General features: G+C 36.7%; 1 protein-coding gene across 5 annotated transcripts in view; it reads left to right on the top strand.

The window, feature by feature from the left end:
- Positions 1-3,755: 3,755 nt before the first annotated feature.
- Positions 3,756-13,135, top strand: part of Lrrc39 (leucine rich repeat containing 39) — a 31,475-nt gene continuing 22,095 nt past the window's right edge. For 2 of the 5 annotated variants that reach the window (XR_015452010.1, XM_087213184.1), the window contains exons 1-2: positions 3,771-3,913; positions 7,439-7,629. Coding sequence is in view for 3 of the 5 variants with exons in the window: in XM_087213184.1 (XP_087069310.1) it covers positions 7,517-7,629 (113 nt within the window). In the remaining 2 variants the exon portion in view is untranslated. Of the gene's footprint in view, positions 3,914-7,438; positions 7,630-13,135 lie in introns of all 5 variants that reach the window. The other 3 variants (XM_087213182.1, XM_004869124.3, XM_087213183.1) reach the window with 3 other exon arrangements.

The raw sequence follows: 13,135 nt of genomic DNA, 5'->3' as shown, positions 1-13,135 counted from the left end.
TACCTACTTCAAGAACTTGTATTCTAATAAGATGGAAAACACAAAAGAAATGGGCAGATTTCTAGATACATATGAACTACCAAAGCTCAATCAAGAAGATATAAAAATTCTAAATAAACCAATATCATCCAATGAAAGTAATGATGTAATTAAAAACCTACCAACAAAGAAAAGCCCAGGCCAAATGGATTCACTGCTAAATTCTACAAGAAATTTAGAGAAGACCTAATGCTGCTACTTCTCAAACTCTTTAAGGAAATTGGAAGGGAAAGAATACTCTCAAATTCATTCCTGGAAGCAAGCATTACCCTGATACGAAAACCAGAGAAAGATCCAACCAGAAAAGGGAACTACAGGCCTATCTCCCTAATGAACATAGATCCTCAAATCCTCAATAATAAATGGCAAACAGAATGCAGTAAATCCTTAAGAAGATTATACACCATGCCCAAGTAGAATTCATCCCAGGGATGCCAGGATGGTTCAACATATGCAAATCAATAAATACAATACACCATTTAACAGAGCCAAGGAGAAAAACCATATGATCCTCTCAGATGCAGAAAAAGTATTTGACAAAGTCCAACACCCATTCATGATAAAAACCCTAAAGAAAATTGGAATAGATGGACTTTATCTCAATCTGATAAAAGCCGTCTATGACAAACCAACAGCCAATATCATACTAAATGGAAAAAAAACCCTGAAAGCTTTCACTCCAAAATCAGGAACAAGACAAGGATGTCCACTGTCACCATTCTTATCCAACATAGTTCTGGAAATAATACGCAGAGCAAATAGACAAGAGAAAGAAATAAAAAGAATAAGGATAGGAAAGGAAGAAGTTAAATTATCATTATTTGCAGATGACATGATACTCTATATAGAAGACCCCAAAAGCTCCACCAAAAAAACTTTTAGATTTAATAGCCAAATGCAAAAGCATACCAGGACACAAACTCAACACTCAAAAATCAATAGCTTTCTTGTACATGAATAACAAACTCACTGAGGAAGCAATTAGGGAAATTATCTTTCACAAATAGCATCCAAGAAAATGAAATACCTAGGAATCATTCTAATGAAGGAAATAAAAGACCTCTACATTGAAAACTATAGGACTCTGAAAAAGGTGATTGAAGAAGATATCAGATCGAACGATGGCCCTTGTTCTTGAGTAGGCAGAACCAATATAGTGAAAATAGCCATACTTCCAAAATTGCTATACAGATTTGATGCAATTCCAATCAAAATTCCAACAGCATTCTAACTCACAGAATTAGAAAAAACAATCTTAACATTCATTTGGAACCAGAAGAAACCCCAAATAGCAAAGGCAATTCTGGAAAACAAAGCCAAGGCAGCAGGCTTCACAATCTCTGACTTGAAACTATACTACAAAGCTACTGTGATAAAAACATCACGGTCGCAAGGACCCAAGTTCAATCCCTGGTACCAAAAAAAACCATCATGGTACTGGCAAAGAAACAGACCTAGGGATCAATGGAACAGATTAGAAGATGCAGAATCAACTCCAGACACACTCAGCCACCTCATCTTTGGCAAAGGAGTGAAGTACTGTAACTGCTGAAGATTGAAACTAAACCCATATCTTTCACCATGCATTAAACTAAAATCAAAGTATATTAAAGATCAAAATATTAAAACAGAAACACTAAATCTGCTGGAAGATAGAATAGGTAGAAATCTCGAAAACATTGCTGTAGGTAAAGACTTTATGAACAAAACCCTAATTGGACAGGGACTATCACAAAGAATCAACAACAGGGATCTCATCTTATTAAAAAGCTTTTGAACAGCAAAAGAAACCACTGACAGTGTAGAGACAACCCACGGTGTGGGAAAAAAATTTTGCCAGCTATTTCTCAAAGGACTACTATTTAGCAAATAAAGAGAATGCAAAATAAATCAGACCCCCTAAATTTAAAGACCCAATCCAAAAATGGGTATCTGAAATGACTAGACACTTCTCAGATGAAGAAGAGAAAAAGCAAATAAAGCTAGGAAAAAATGTTCAACATCACTGGTCATTTAGAGACGCAAATGTAAACAACACTGAGATTCTACCTCATTCCAGAAGGAATGGCTGCTATCAAGAAATCAACTAAGGGCCGGGGATTTAGCTCAGTGGCACTGTGCCTGCCTCAGAAGCAGGCAAGGTCCTGAGTTTGATCCCTGGCACCAAAAAAAAAAAGAAAGAAAGAAAAACAAATCAACCAACACCTAATGCTGGAGGAACTGTGGGGAAAAAGGAACACTTCGCCACTGTTGGTGGGAATGTAAACTGGTATAAACACTGTGGAAATCAGTGTTGAGATTCCTCAGAAAATGAAAAATAGAGATTCCATTTGACCCAGCTATTCCCCTTCTTGGTATCTTCGAAAAAGAATTAAAAGCATCATACCACAGTGATGTATGCATACTCGTGTTTATAGCAGCACAGTTTGTAATAAATGCTGGAAATAGCCCAAATGCCCATCAACTGACAAATGGATAAAGAAGATGTGTTTTTTTAAAACAATAGAGTACTACTCTGCCATAAAGAAGGATGAACTAGAGACATTTAGAGCTAAATGGAAGCACTTTGAGACCATACTCTCAAGTGAAATAAATCAGACACACATGTTTAAATACCACATTGTTTCTCTGGTGTGAGAAACCAAAAGTGGAAATAAGGACTAAAATGTATAATAGATATTGGGAAATGGGAAGAAAATGTTCAAATAGGAAGGGCAACAAGGGAGGGAGGAGGGAAAAGGGAGGACAATAAAAAATGTAAAAATGGAAGGAAAAATTGAAACAAAGCTTTTATACATAAGAAGGTGAGGGCGACTTGAAGGGGGGAAGGGGTAAAAAGGAGAAGCAGGGTAGATCATATACAGGTGCAAATCCCCTACGATGAGTGTTATCATTATGCATGTCTAAAATGTACTAATAAATGTTTTGCTTTAAAAAAATAAAAAGTTCATAGATAAAAAAAAAAAAAACCCACAGCCTGACCCAGTGTAATTGTGACGCTTATGTCCAAATCTAGAAGACGGTCAGGTGGGAGGGCCAGTGATACAAAGGAGAGAGCACATTAAAAATGGAATGTCAAAAAGAAAAAAAGAAGGGATTGATTCACTATCTTTTGATTTTTGTTCCGTGTACAAGAATTACAATAAAATAATAAATACCTAATTTTTAATAGCATGCAATTAAGTCCTATCTATGCAAGCTGGGAGAGATCTGAAGCCAGGGAGCAGGGGTGTAGCCCAGGTAGATGGGGTGCTTATCTTGTGGAAGGCCCTGGGTACGATCCCCAGCACTCCCCCTCCCCTGCCTAATTGAAAGCTAAATGTAGCAGAAGTCTGGACTCCTCTGTTACCCGTCCTTAACCACATATTTTTTTTTCATTTTCTGAAGCATTGGTGTCTTTTGTTAAAATATTTACAGATCTATCATTTACTAGGCGGGGCTTTGGGTGTGCCATGTATTAGTATATTTCCAAGTTTCTCTGTTTGAAATAGATGCATTAAATTCTATTAAATACTTAAGCTGTGTAAATATGAAAAGTAGAAGGGCTTTCAGTAGGAATTATTTTTAGCAGCTTAGAAATACGCCTGACAGTTTTATAATGTCTGTAGAATACCATTTTGCAGTTCACAGAATGCACTCACGGTACCAGGTGACCCTTTACACAAGAAGTCCCATGTGATTCTTGCTATTCTCAGCTATGTCTGTGAGCTAAAATTAGCACTCTGCTGACAGAACATTTCACTTGGTTACAGCCAGACTGTGGATTTTAGTCATTTGGAACCACACTGGGGGAAAAAAAAAATCACCCAGCTATCCATTCTTAGTTGATAATCACTGACTTTGAGCACAACGGCTTCAGCATCCACCAACAATGGTAAGTAGTTTTTGTATATTTCCACCCCCTCTTCTTCATATATAACTAGATTGCTGGTGATGACTTTACTATGTCTGTAAAGGCCAGAATGTACAACTAGATGTGGAATTGAATTCAGAAGTCTTATCTGGGGTCCACAGTCACACATGTAAATGCCCTCTACTGGAAGATCGATTTCTCTACAAGCAGGAGCATCATTTCTGTAGTTGTATTTTTTCTTTTCTTTTGACTATGGGAAGCAATGTCCAGTCATGTTACTGCCATGTTCTCAGCTTCTCTACACAGTAACAATCAAGGCAGAGATCACAGCTCTAGGGACTTGTTTTCCTTGAAGGGAAATTTTGTTGTTATAGGAAAAATGAGGGATGATTATAATTTAATAGCATGTAGATAAATGAATTAGCAATTGACCGAATGGTTATATATGTCTAGTAAAATAATCATACACATGTAGATAGCTGAGATTTTAAAAACATTTTAAAATTTTGATATTACAAAGTATTAGCAAATACTTAAATCTTGCAAAAATATGAGACAATAAATTATAGGTAATATGCTCAGGTAGTTGGATTACCAGCATATGTATCCCAAGGTTTTTTGTTTGTTTTCTTTTCTCTTTTTTATACCATAATGTACATTTTTAATGTAATAAGGGCAGTTCCACTGAGGCAGAATTATTCTTGATAGTGAAATTAGTTACGAATGTCTTCTTAGTGTTCTCAAAAAGAATGAATCATGTCCTGAATATTTTCTGAACTGACCACCTTGAGGCTAGAAGCTATGTTATATTTTCCTGATTGATTGATTAACTGTACACTGGAGATTGAACCGAGGGTCTTTGCAGTGTACTACATCTCCACCCCCATCATTTTTTTCAGAATCTCATTCTGTACCAGAAAGATGTGTTTTATTTTTAAAAAAACATTATCAGAAAGTCTCATTAAATCCCCAAATTTCTATTAGTGTAAATTGGTTATACAGATTCATGGGTTTCATTTTGGCAGATTTGTACATGCACATAACATATTTTAATTGTTTCTCTCCCATTACCTCCTTGCTCCACCTTCACCCCTAGATTTACTTTTTGGGGTGTTTCAATGTATATAATGTATTTTAATCATACTTATTATCCTTATTATTCACTCTTATATCCCCTCCCTCTGCCCCTTATTCCTTTCTTCTTGTCTAATAATAATAGTCTTCTTTCTACTTTCTTGTCATGTTTTTTAAGATTCAAGATATAGGGAGAACATATGATACTTGTCTTTCTGAGTCTGGCTTATTTCACTCAACATGATGATCTCCAGATCAATACATTTTTCTGCAAATGACAAGTTTTCACTTTCCCTATGACCGAATAACATTCCATTGTGTATACATTCCACATTGTCTTTATCCATTTTTCTGTGTTGGACACCTATGTTGTTCTCATATTCTGACTATGGTGAATTTTGCCATAGTAAACATGGGTATGCAGGTATCCTGCTGATTTTAATTCCTTCAAGTATAGCTAATGAATGATAAACCTGGATCAAATGGTAGCTCTATTTTTAGTTTTTTGAGGGACTTCCATACTGATTCCCATTGTGGTTATACTAATTTACATTCCCACCAGCAGTGCGGAAGCGTTCTTTTTTCCCCCTCATCCTTATCAACATTTATCATTTTTTGTATTTTTGATAACCACCTGGATTGAGGTGAGGTGGAATATCACTGCAGTTTTTGTTTCATTCCCTCATGGTTTCTTGATTGTAGGAAGACCTCACAATCTGTTCCAGAGTAAATTCTGCATGCATTGCTTGGAAATAAAGGCCATCTCAAGTAATTTCCTGCATATTGCAAATTACATAGCAATTCTGACTTGTGTCCATAAAACAATTCTCCTCTCATGCAAAACCTGAATAATTTTAGTTTTTAAAAACCCAGGAATTTAGAAAAGATTAATAACAAAGAACAATATTATCTACCCCACTTCTGTCACTAGTCCTGCTCCCTAGAGGTAATCATTTTAATCATTTTGGTTAAAACCACAATCTTCAGCTGGGGTGGCAGCACATGACTGTAATCCCTGAACCCTGGGAAGCTGAAACAGGAGGATCACCAGTTCAAGCCCCACCTGTGCAACTTAACAATTTAGTGAGCCCCTAGTTCAAAATAAAACATAAAGTGGGCTGAGGATGTAGTTCAGGGGTAGAGCACCCTTGGGTTCAATCCCCAATACTGCAAAAAAAAAAACAAACAACCAAAAAAAGCTTTGGTGGTTATCTCCATGTTTGTTTTTCAAAGTTAGTTACATGTTATTTGTTATCAATTGACTTTCATTATGAGAGATGTTAATTAAGTTCCATTAAACCCCAATAAAGTTATATCCTTATTTTCAGTGTCTTTCTTATTTTTTCACTGTAGAGAATTTTTAAAAAATTAGTTCTATTGGTACACTTTTGACATACATAATGACCACATTCGTCATAGGGAATTTGTACCTGTACACAATATATCTTAATTCACTTTTTTTTATTCCCCTCCCCTTCAGTCCTTCTGCCAAAAATTTTTTTTAAAGAGACAGGATGTCCTTCTTGTTCAGGCACCCCCAAAATCCTAGGGCCACTGTGCCCAGCTTTAAAACGTTGTCATGCAGAATGGGTTCACAGTTTACAAGCAGATTTTAGAAAACAAGCCCTGATTGTTTCCTTTTTTAATTACGATGATCTGCTTGTACTTTGCACCAACACTACGTATTAGTATAGCTTTAAAAGAGATCCCAACAGAGTAGATCCTCCCACTCTAGACTTCTGTAGCAAGTGTCCCTTGGTTACTTTGTATCTTTGGAATTGTCATTAAATATTGGAACTTGATTGTCAAGCTGCCCCTCCCTTTCTCCAAATGGTATTTGACTATGGGATAAAAGACAGTTTTGCGGTTTGAATCTTCCAATCAATGAATATGGTATGTGCGTAACTCATTTATTTAGTTCTTCTTTAATTTCACCCTACTTTTTAGTTTTCCATGTAGAGAACTTCCATGGTCTGTTTATTCTTAAGAAATTGGTGTGTTTAAATATTATTGAAAATGATATTTTTTGTGTATTGGAAGTACTGAAAATTGAACCCAGAGCCTTTACACTGACCAACATTCCTAGTTCTCAGCCCTTTTTTATTTTTTTAAATTTTGAGACAGGATCTTGCTAAGTTGCTAAGTGGCCCAGGCTAGGCTCAAATTTGTGATCCTCCTGCCTCAGCCTACCACACCCTGCTAATGATGGTATCTTTTAAAGAAGTTATTATCTGGAATAGTGGCCTGCTTATGTAGTACCAGCCTTGGGGTGGCTGAGATGGGAAGATCACTTGAAACTAGAAGTTCCAGACCAGCCTGGACAATACAGTGAGACCCCCTCTCAAAAAAAAGAAGTATTTTTAAAAGTTTCTGGTACATAGAAAGTGTTCAGTAAGTATTAGTTATTATGATTCATGTGGTACTCAATGAGCATTGCAAAACACATTACATTTTTTTCTCTGGTACAATTAGGTCCTTTCTGGGATGACATCTGTGACTCAACTATTTAGAACCTAATGAAGGTGATGACTATGACAATGTGGAGAAACCATGACAGAAAATGTGGTTTGTACTGGGGCTGTCAATGCTGTAAAGGAAGTTTGGGAAAAAAGAATACAGAAAATCAATGAAGATCTGAAGCAAGAGAAGCAATTTCAAAAGAAGTATGCCGTAACGTATTTATTATTTTGAATTAGTGAGAATTCATAATCTGATCATTATAAAAAAGATCATCTACTAAGGGCCTCATCATTAAATTTGACATTTTTATTTATTAAAACTCAAAATATACTTTAAAAATACCTGACTCAGTTGAATGTGGCTATGCAATGAGAGTCACAAAAAATTACTACAAATGTCTGTATCTGGAAATAGTAGTTATCTTATTTTCTCATAGAGCTCTGTTCAATATTCATTAAAGTTAAGTTAATATCAGTCTAATTTTCAAGATTGTGTCTTCAGCATTATAGATTTTAGGATCTGAAAGATCTGGCAGTAGAAGTACTGTAGATTCCCACCTATCTGAGTAACTGAGGTCTAGGAGAACTTCTGTGGACCACCTGATTCCTTGGTTGGAGTTATGTTTAAACAGCATGGCTCTTATTTCCTCTGCTTTCTTGATCCCCACCTACCCCCCCCCCCACACACACCCCCAGTAAGGAGGTTTGGACCCAGGGCTGTTTTGCTGAGTTACATCTTCAGCCCTTTTAAATTTTTTTATTTTGAGATGGCTGCTCACTACATTGTCTAGCCTGGGCTCAAACTTGGTTTTGTTTTTTTTTTTGGTACAGGGGATCGAACTTGGGTCCTTGTGCTTGCGCAGCAGGCAGTGAAACCACTGAGCTAAATCCCCAGCCCTAAAATTCTTTTATGTTGCATGATTCATTGTTTGTGTGGGGTTTTTTTTTTTTTTTTTTGGTACCAGGGATGGAACTCGGGACCTTGCACTTGTGAGGCAGGTGCTAGAACCACTGAGCTAAATCCCCAGCCTCAAACTTGTGATCTTCCTGCCTCAGCCTCCCAGAGTGCTGAGAGCACCACCATGCCCAGCTATCTGCCTCCTTGATATAGTATCTATTTCCTGATTGGTTGTCTGCAATGAATTCTACTAGTCTTGTAAGGATAGCATGTTTCTCCATAGATCCCAAATAGTCTCCTACAGTTCTCATTCATCAGGTCTCATTTACACTGTAAATTAGCAAAAGTTCTTTGCTGATGTCAGTTAGCAAATAACAGAAAATTCAACTATAGATGGCTCAAGCAACTGGAAAGTAAGTCAGTAATAGTGATAGTCAATGCAAAGCCTTGGCGTCTTTAAAGACTCAGCTTCTTTTTCACCTTCCTCTGTCAATCTCAGCCTGTCAGCTTGGTCCTCAGGTAAGTGCCTCTCAGTGTCTCTAGGTGACTGATACACGTCTGAGCATCACAGCCAAGCATTATTTAGTCTTCAGAAGAATGGAAATTATTTTTTTCTGAGTCTTTAAGAGTGAGAATATCTTTCTCAAAGTCCCCAGCAAACCTCTCCTTCATCCTTCATTGGCCAGAACTGGGTAACTTTACACACCTAACCCAATTACCTTCTAGAGGAATAAGATTGTGTGATTGGTTTAAGCACTCAGGATTTATCGCGGAATTACTTGGGAAAAGTGTGAACACTTGAAAACAACCGTTAACCTTCCAGTAAATAAGTGGGAGAGGCTATTGATAAGCATTGATTTGTATCTGCTAAGTGACAATAAAAACAAAAGATCTGAATGGAGAGAAACTGTTCTTCTTAGGTAAAACCGATAAAGATGATAAGGGTAGCAGTCACTTCCTATGTACTCACTATTTACTAGGGTCTCTACTAAGTGTCCTATTTGTAGTGTCTCATTTAATCCTCTCACCCTGCTGAAATAGAGTCATAATGAGGATTAGACTGCATTGTGAGAGAAGGAAATCAAGATAATAGTGGCTTACAAAATGACAGGTTCACTTTTTTTAAAAATTAATTTTATTGGTCATTTTAGCTATACAATATAATGACATTCATCATTGGAGATTTGTACCTTTACATAATATATCTTGATTCTTATTTTTTCCCCATTCCTCTGCCCGCCCTTTAACTCCTCCACCCCTCCCTATTTACGAAGACTTTGTTTCCTTTTTTTTTCATTTTCTCATGTTTACTTTTCTGATAGATGATGGGAGTCCACAGTATCATTCCACTGAGTTGGCACTCAAGCTTCTGTCGTGCTGCTGCTGCTCAGTTGTACATCTGTACATGGTTTCCATTCCTAAAGTTTTCTTGCGGCCCTAAACAAATAGACAAACTGTAGCCATCATATTTATTTCCTGCTAGCAGAAAGTTGCACTTCCAGGGAGCTGCACATACTACTTCCGCTAACATTGCACTGGCCAAAACTTCACATAGCCCATACCTAGCTGCAAGAGAGGATAGCTAAGTCTTGTGCCCAATTGATTTAGATGATCTATTATTGCAGAAGAAGAGGAATAGCAAATATCAGTGGGTGAAGAGTAGTTTTTGCCACACATAGTGCTATTTATTTCTCCATTTTAAAGGAGGAAAACCTGAGGGACTGGCCTAAGTAACTTGTAAAGATCATGTTGCTTATAAGTGTTTAACTGGTATTTACACTCTGATCCCACTCAGTAAGCATTACATTCACTTTGTGTCTTATATTTTCCTAGATTGGTCCTTTTACTTTCTTTTTCCTTTATCTTTATAAAGCTACTCTTAGGAAATTTATTAAGCTTTTTGAAATTATGACAATTTTGACTCTAGAGAACTCTTAAATATACTTTTTCATTTTTAAACAGTGGCCAGGAATCATGACTTGGTTCTAAATACCTGACTTTAAGAATTATGCAAACACTTGCTAAAGATGTTAAAAGGGTTTCTGGCTAAAATGATTTGATAGGATTGTTGCTGAAAAAGGGTGTTCAGATATCGAGGGAAAGGGCTTTTCACTAAAATAATTAGTAGCCTTGTTCAAACTTTGTACTTCAAAGACAAAAAGAGAAGCCCAGCATCAAGCCTAGCCAAACAGAGACACTGAGGAACTTGATCATTCCTTGTCACATTCTCTGTTACCAGCCAAGAATTATTCAGTTTCAGCAGCTTCAGTTTCTCTCGGTGTAAGAAGAGTGAGTATTCATCACTGCTCTCTATTGTCTCTTGATTTTTGGCTTCGTGACTATATTGTGATCAAGAGAGGAGACTACCTGTCAATAAAATGTGATTTCCCAAAGTTAACTTCCAAAATCCACTAACTGTATAATCATTAAGATCAGGGCTAGAAATTGTGCAGTTTTCTGACAATTTTTGAGTAAAAAAATCAGAGACCAAGACATTTATTTATTTATTTTAAATTAATTGTATTCATACACTTTTGATATACATAATGATCACATTCATCGTAGGGAATCTGTACCTGTACATGATATATCTTGATTCTTTTTCCCCCATTCCCCTCCCCTCCCTTCAACCCTTCTTCTCCTCTCTATTTGCAACGGCTTCATTTCCATTTTTTCCTTCTATTCTTTTTTTTCCTTTTCCCTTCTATACCATTCCCTTTCCCCCTCTTTCGTTCCCCTTCCCATTTGCACATTTTAATCTTATTTCCCAATATCTATCAATACTAAAAATTTAGGGAGGAAAATTACTCTTTTGCCAAGATCAGCTTTTAGTTTTAGAAACTACTTGGGGCTGCGGAGGAAGCTCAGTGTAGAGCGCTTGCTTAGTGTGCATGAGGCTCTGCATCAATACCCAGTGCCACAAATTTTAAAGAAAGAAAGAAAGAAAGAAAATGTATGTGGAGTTTGTAAAGTACAGTTTTTAAAAGCATTTTTAAAAAATCTTAAAACAGTTTAGTTGTAAAATAATTATAGCATTTAAAAATTTGCTTTATGGTTAAATTAATTGCAAGGTTTTCAAAAAAGTAAACTAGGTTAAACTAGGTTAGACTTGAAACCTGCAGTATTATCAAATAAATGGTTAGTAAATAATCATGACAGACCTGCCAGAGAAAAAATTATAACTTAGAGATATTAATTGGCTTTCTTTGCTGTTCTAGAATCAGGCATTATTTCATTCCATATAAATAGAGTAAGTGTCCTGGTGAGCTAAGTAGAAGTTGGTTTTATAGACAGAAAAGGGCTGGGGAAAAGCAGAAACAAAGAACAAAAGCAAATCAATTATTTCAAAGGTACTTTTCTTGTAAGAGGAGTAAATAGAACAATAAAAAAGTAACTGGTTAACGTTAGGTTAGTTTTGTTGTTGTTGTTGTTTGTTTGTTTTGTAAGAATTAAAGAAGAGAGAACTTTATTACTGTATTGACTCGAACTGGCCTGTTTGGAGAATTTGGCTGTCATCTCTCCTGATTTCTTAGAAGGCCAGAGAACAGCTCTGCTTCTGTTTGGTGACATGGAGTGTTAGCACTGTGACTTCATTTTGATTTTTGTTTGTTGGGGCTCAAGGCCAGAGTATTATCCAAAACAATAATCTCCTATCATTTTTATTTAACAGATACAAAAGGGTAAGAATTGTTAAGCCAAAACCTTTGAGACCAAGGGATCACTGAAATAAATCAGTTTACCGAACCATTATAGAAAAAGGACCAGGATTTAGAGCAAGTTCCCATAGCCACTAGCAGCAAAGATAGACAGCAGTTAAAAATACGTCTGCTGGACTTAAGAGCCAACAACATTTTTATATTGGAAAGTATAAATTGTTTTCAATGAACCTACATTTGCTATGGATAAGAGCGGCAGGATAAAGCAAAGCAGGGGAATTTGGCGGTAGGAGGACAATCCATATAATGAAGTTTTGTTCCTCCTGGATTGATTGGGGTTAATAGATAGGAAAGTTTATTTGTAAACAGAGTGCCTTGGTGCCTGATAGTTGACCATGATGGGATTAAAGTCAAGGTTTCAACATATATTCACAGGTGGGAAAGACTTTTCATTCATTTGGTCCCAAACCATTAGCCTATGAACTCCCCTTACTTGCCTCTCCTTCACCCTCTGGCCTTTGTAATTAAGTTTAGGACAAGTCAGATTTTTTTTTCTTAGCAAAATCTGACAGACTTTCTAGAGTGAGGCGGAGAAGCTATTTGCCAGAAAAACAAAAAAAGGCTAATTGGAAAAAAAAATTACATGTTTAAATTGGCCGAAAGTAAGCCAAAGAAAAGAAATATCCTCCTTTTTCCTCTGCTCTGAAGTAGAAAAGTGCTTCTCAAACTTGCCTGTGTAGGAATCACATAAGGACTTTGTTAAAAAACAAACGTGGTGTAGGACTGAGAGTCTGGGCTTCTAACCAACTCCAAGGACAGGGTGATGTTTGCTGGTCTGCAAAGAATGCTGAGTAGCGAGGATTAGACAAAAGAAGCCGTAGATCTGAAAGTGGTCTGTATACAAGGACAGTGCGAGAAGGGTAAGAATGGAACAGAATGTTTCCTCTCTCAGCAAAAAGTGGCTACAGCTTTATCTAAATATATTAGTAGCTTTGCATGAACACAATGACACACCTAGTCAGCAACTTATAAAAAGAAAAGGTTTATTTAGCTCACAGTCTTGGACCCCGATCAGTGTCCCCATTGGTTGGATCTCTCCAGAGAGGTGGCAGGCAGCACTCTTGGCAGAAGGCGTGCAAAGGTCTGAGCTCACACT

The sequence above is a fragment of the Heterocephalus glaber genome, unplaced genomic scaffold, assembly GCF_053883595.1.
Source record: "Heterocephalus glaber isolate CG9 unplaced genomic scaffold, H.glaber_assembly_v1.0 deba00001442, whole genome shotgun sequence".
NCBI classification, from domain to species: Eukaryota; Metazoa; Chordata; class Mammalia; order Rodentia; family Bathyergidae; genus Heterocephalus; species Heterocephalus glaber.
The sequence above is the reverse complement of the archived record's forward strand: the minus strand, read 5'-3'. Positions and strand labels throughout refer to the sequence as shown.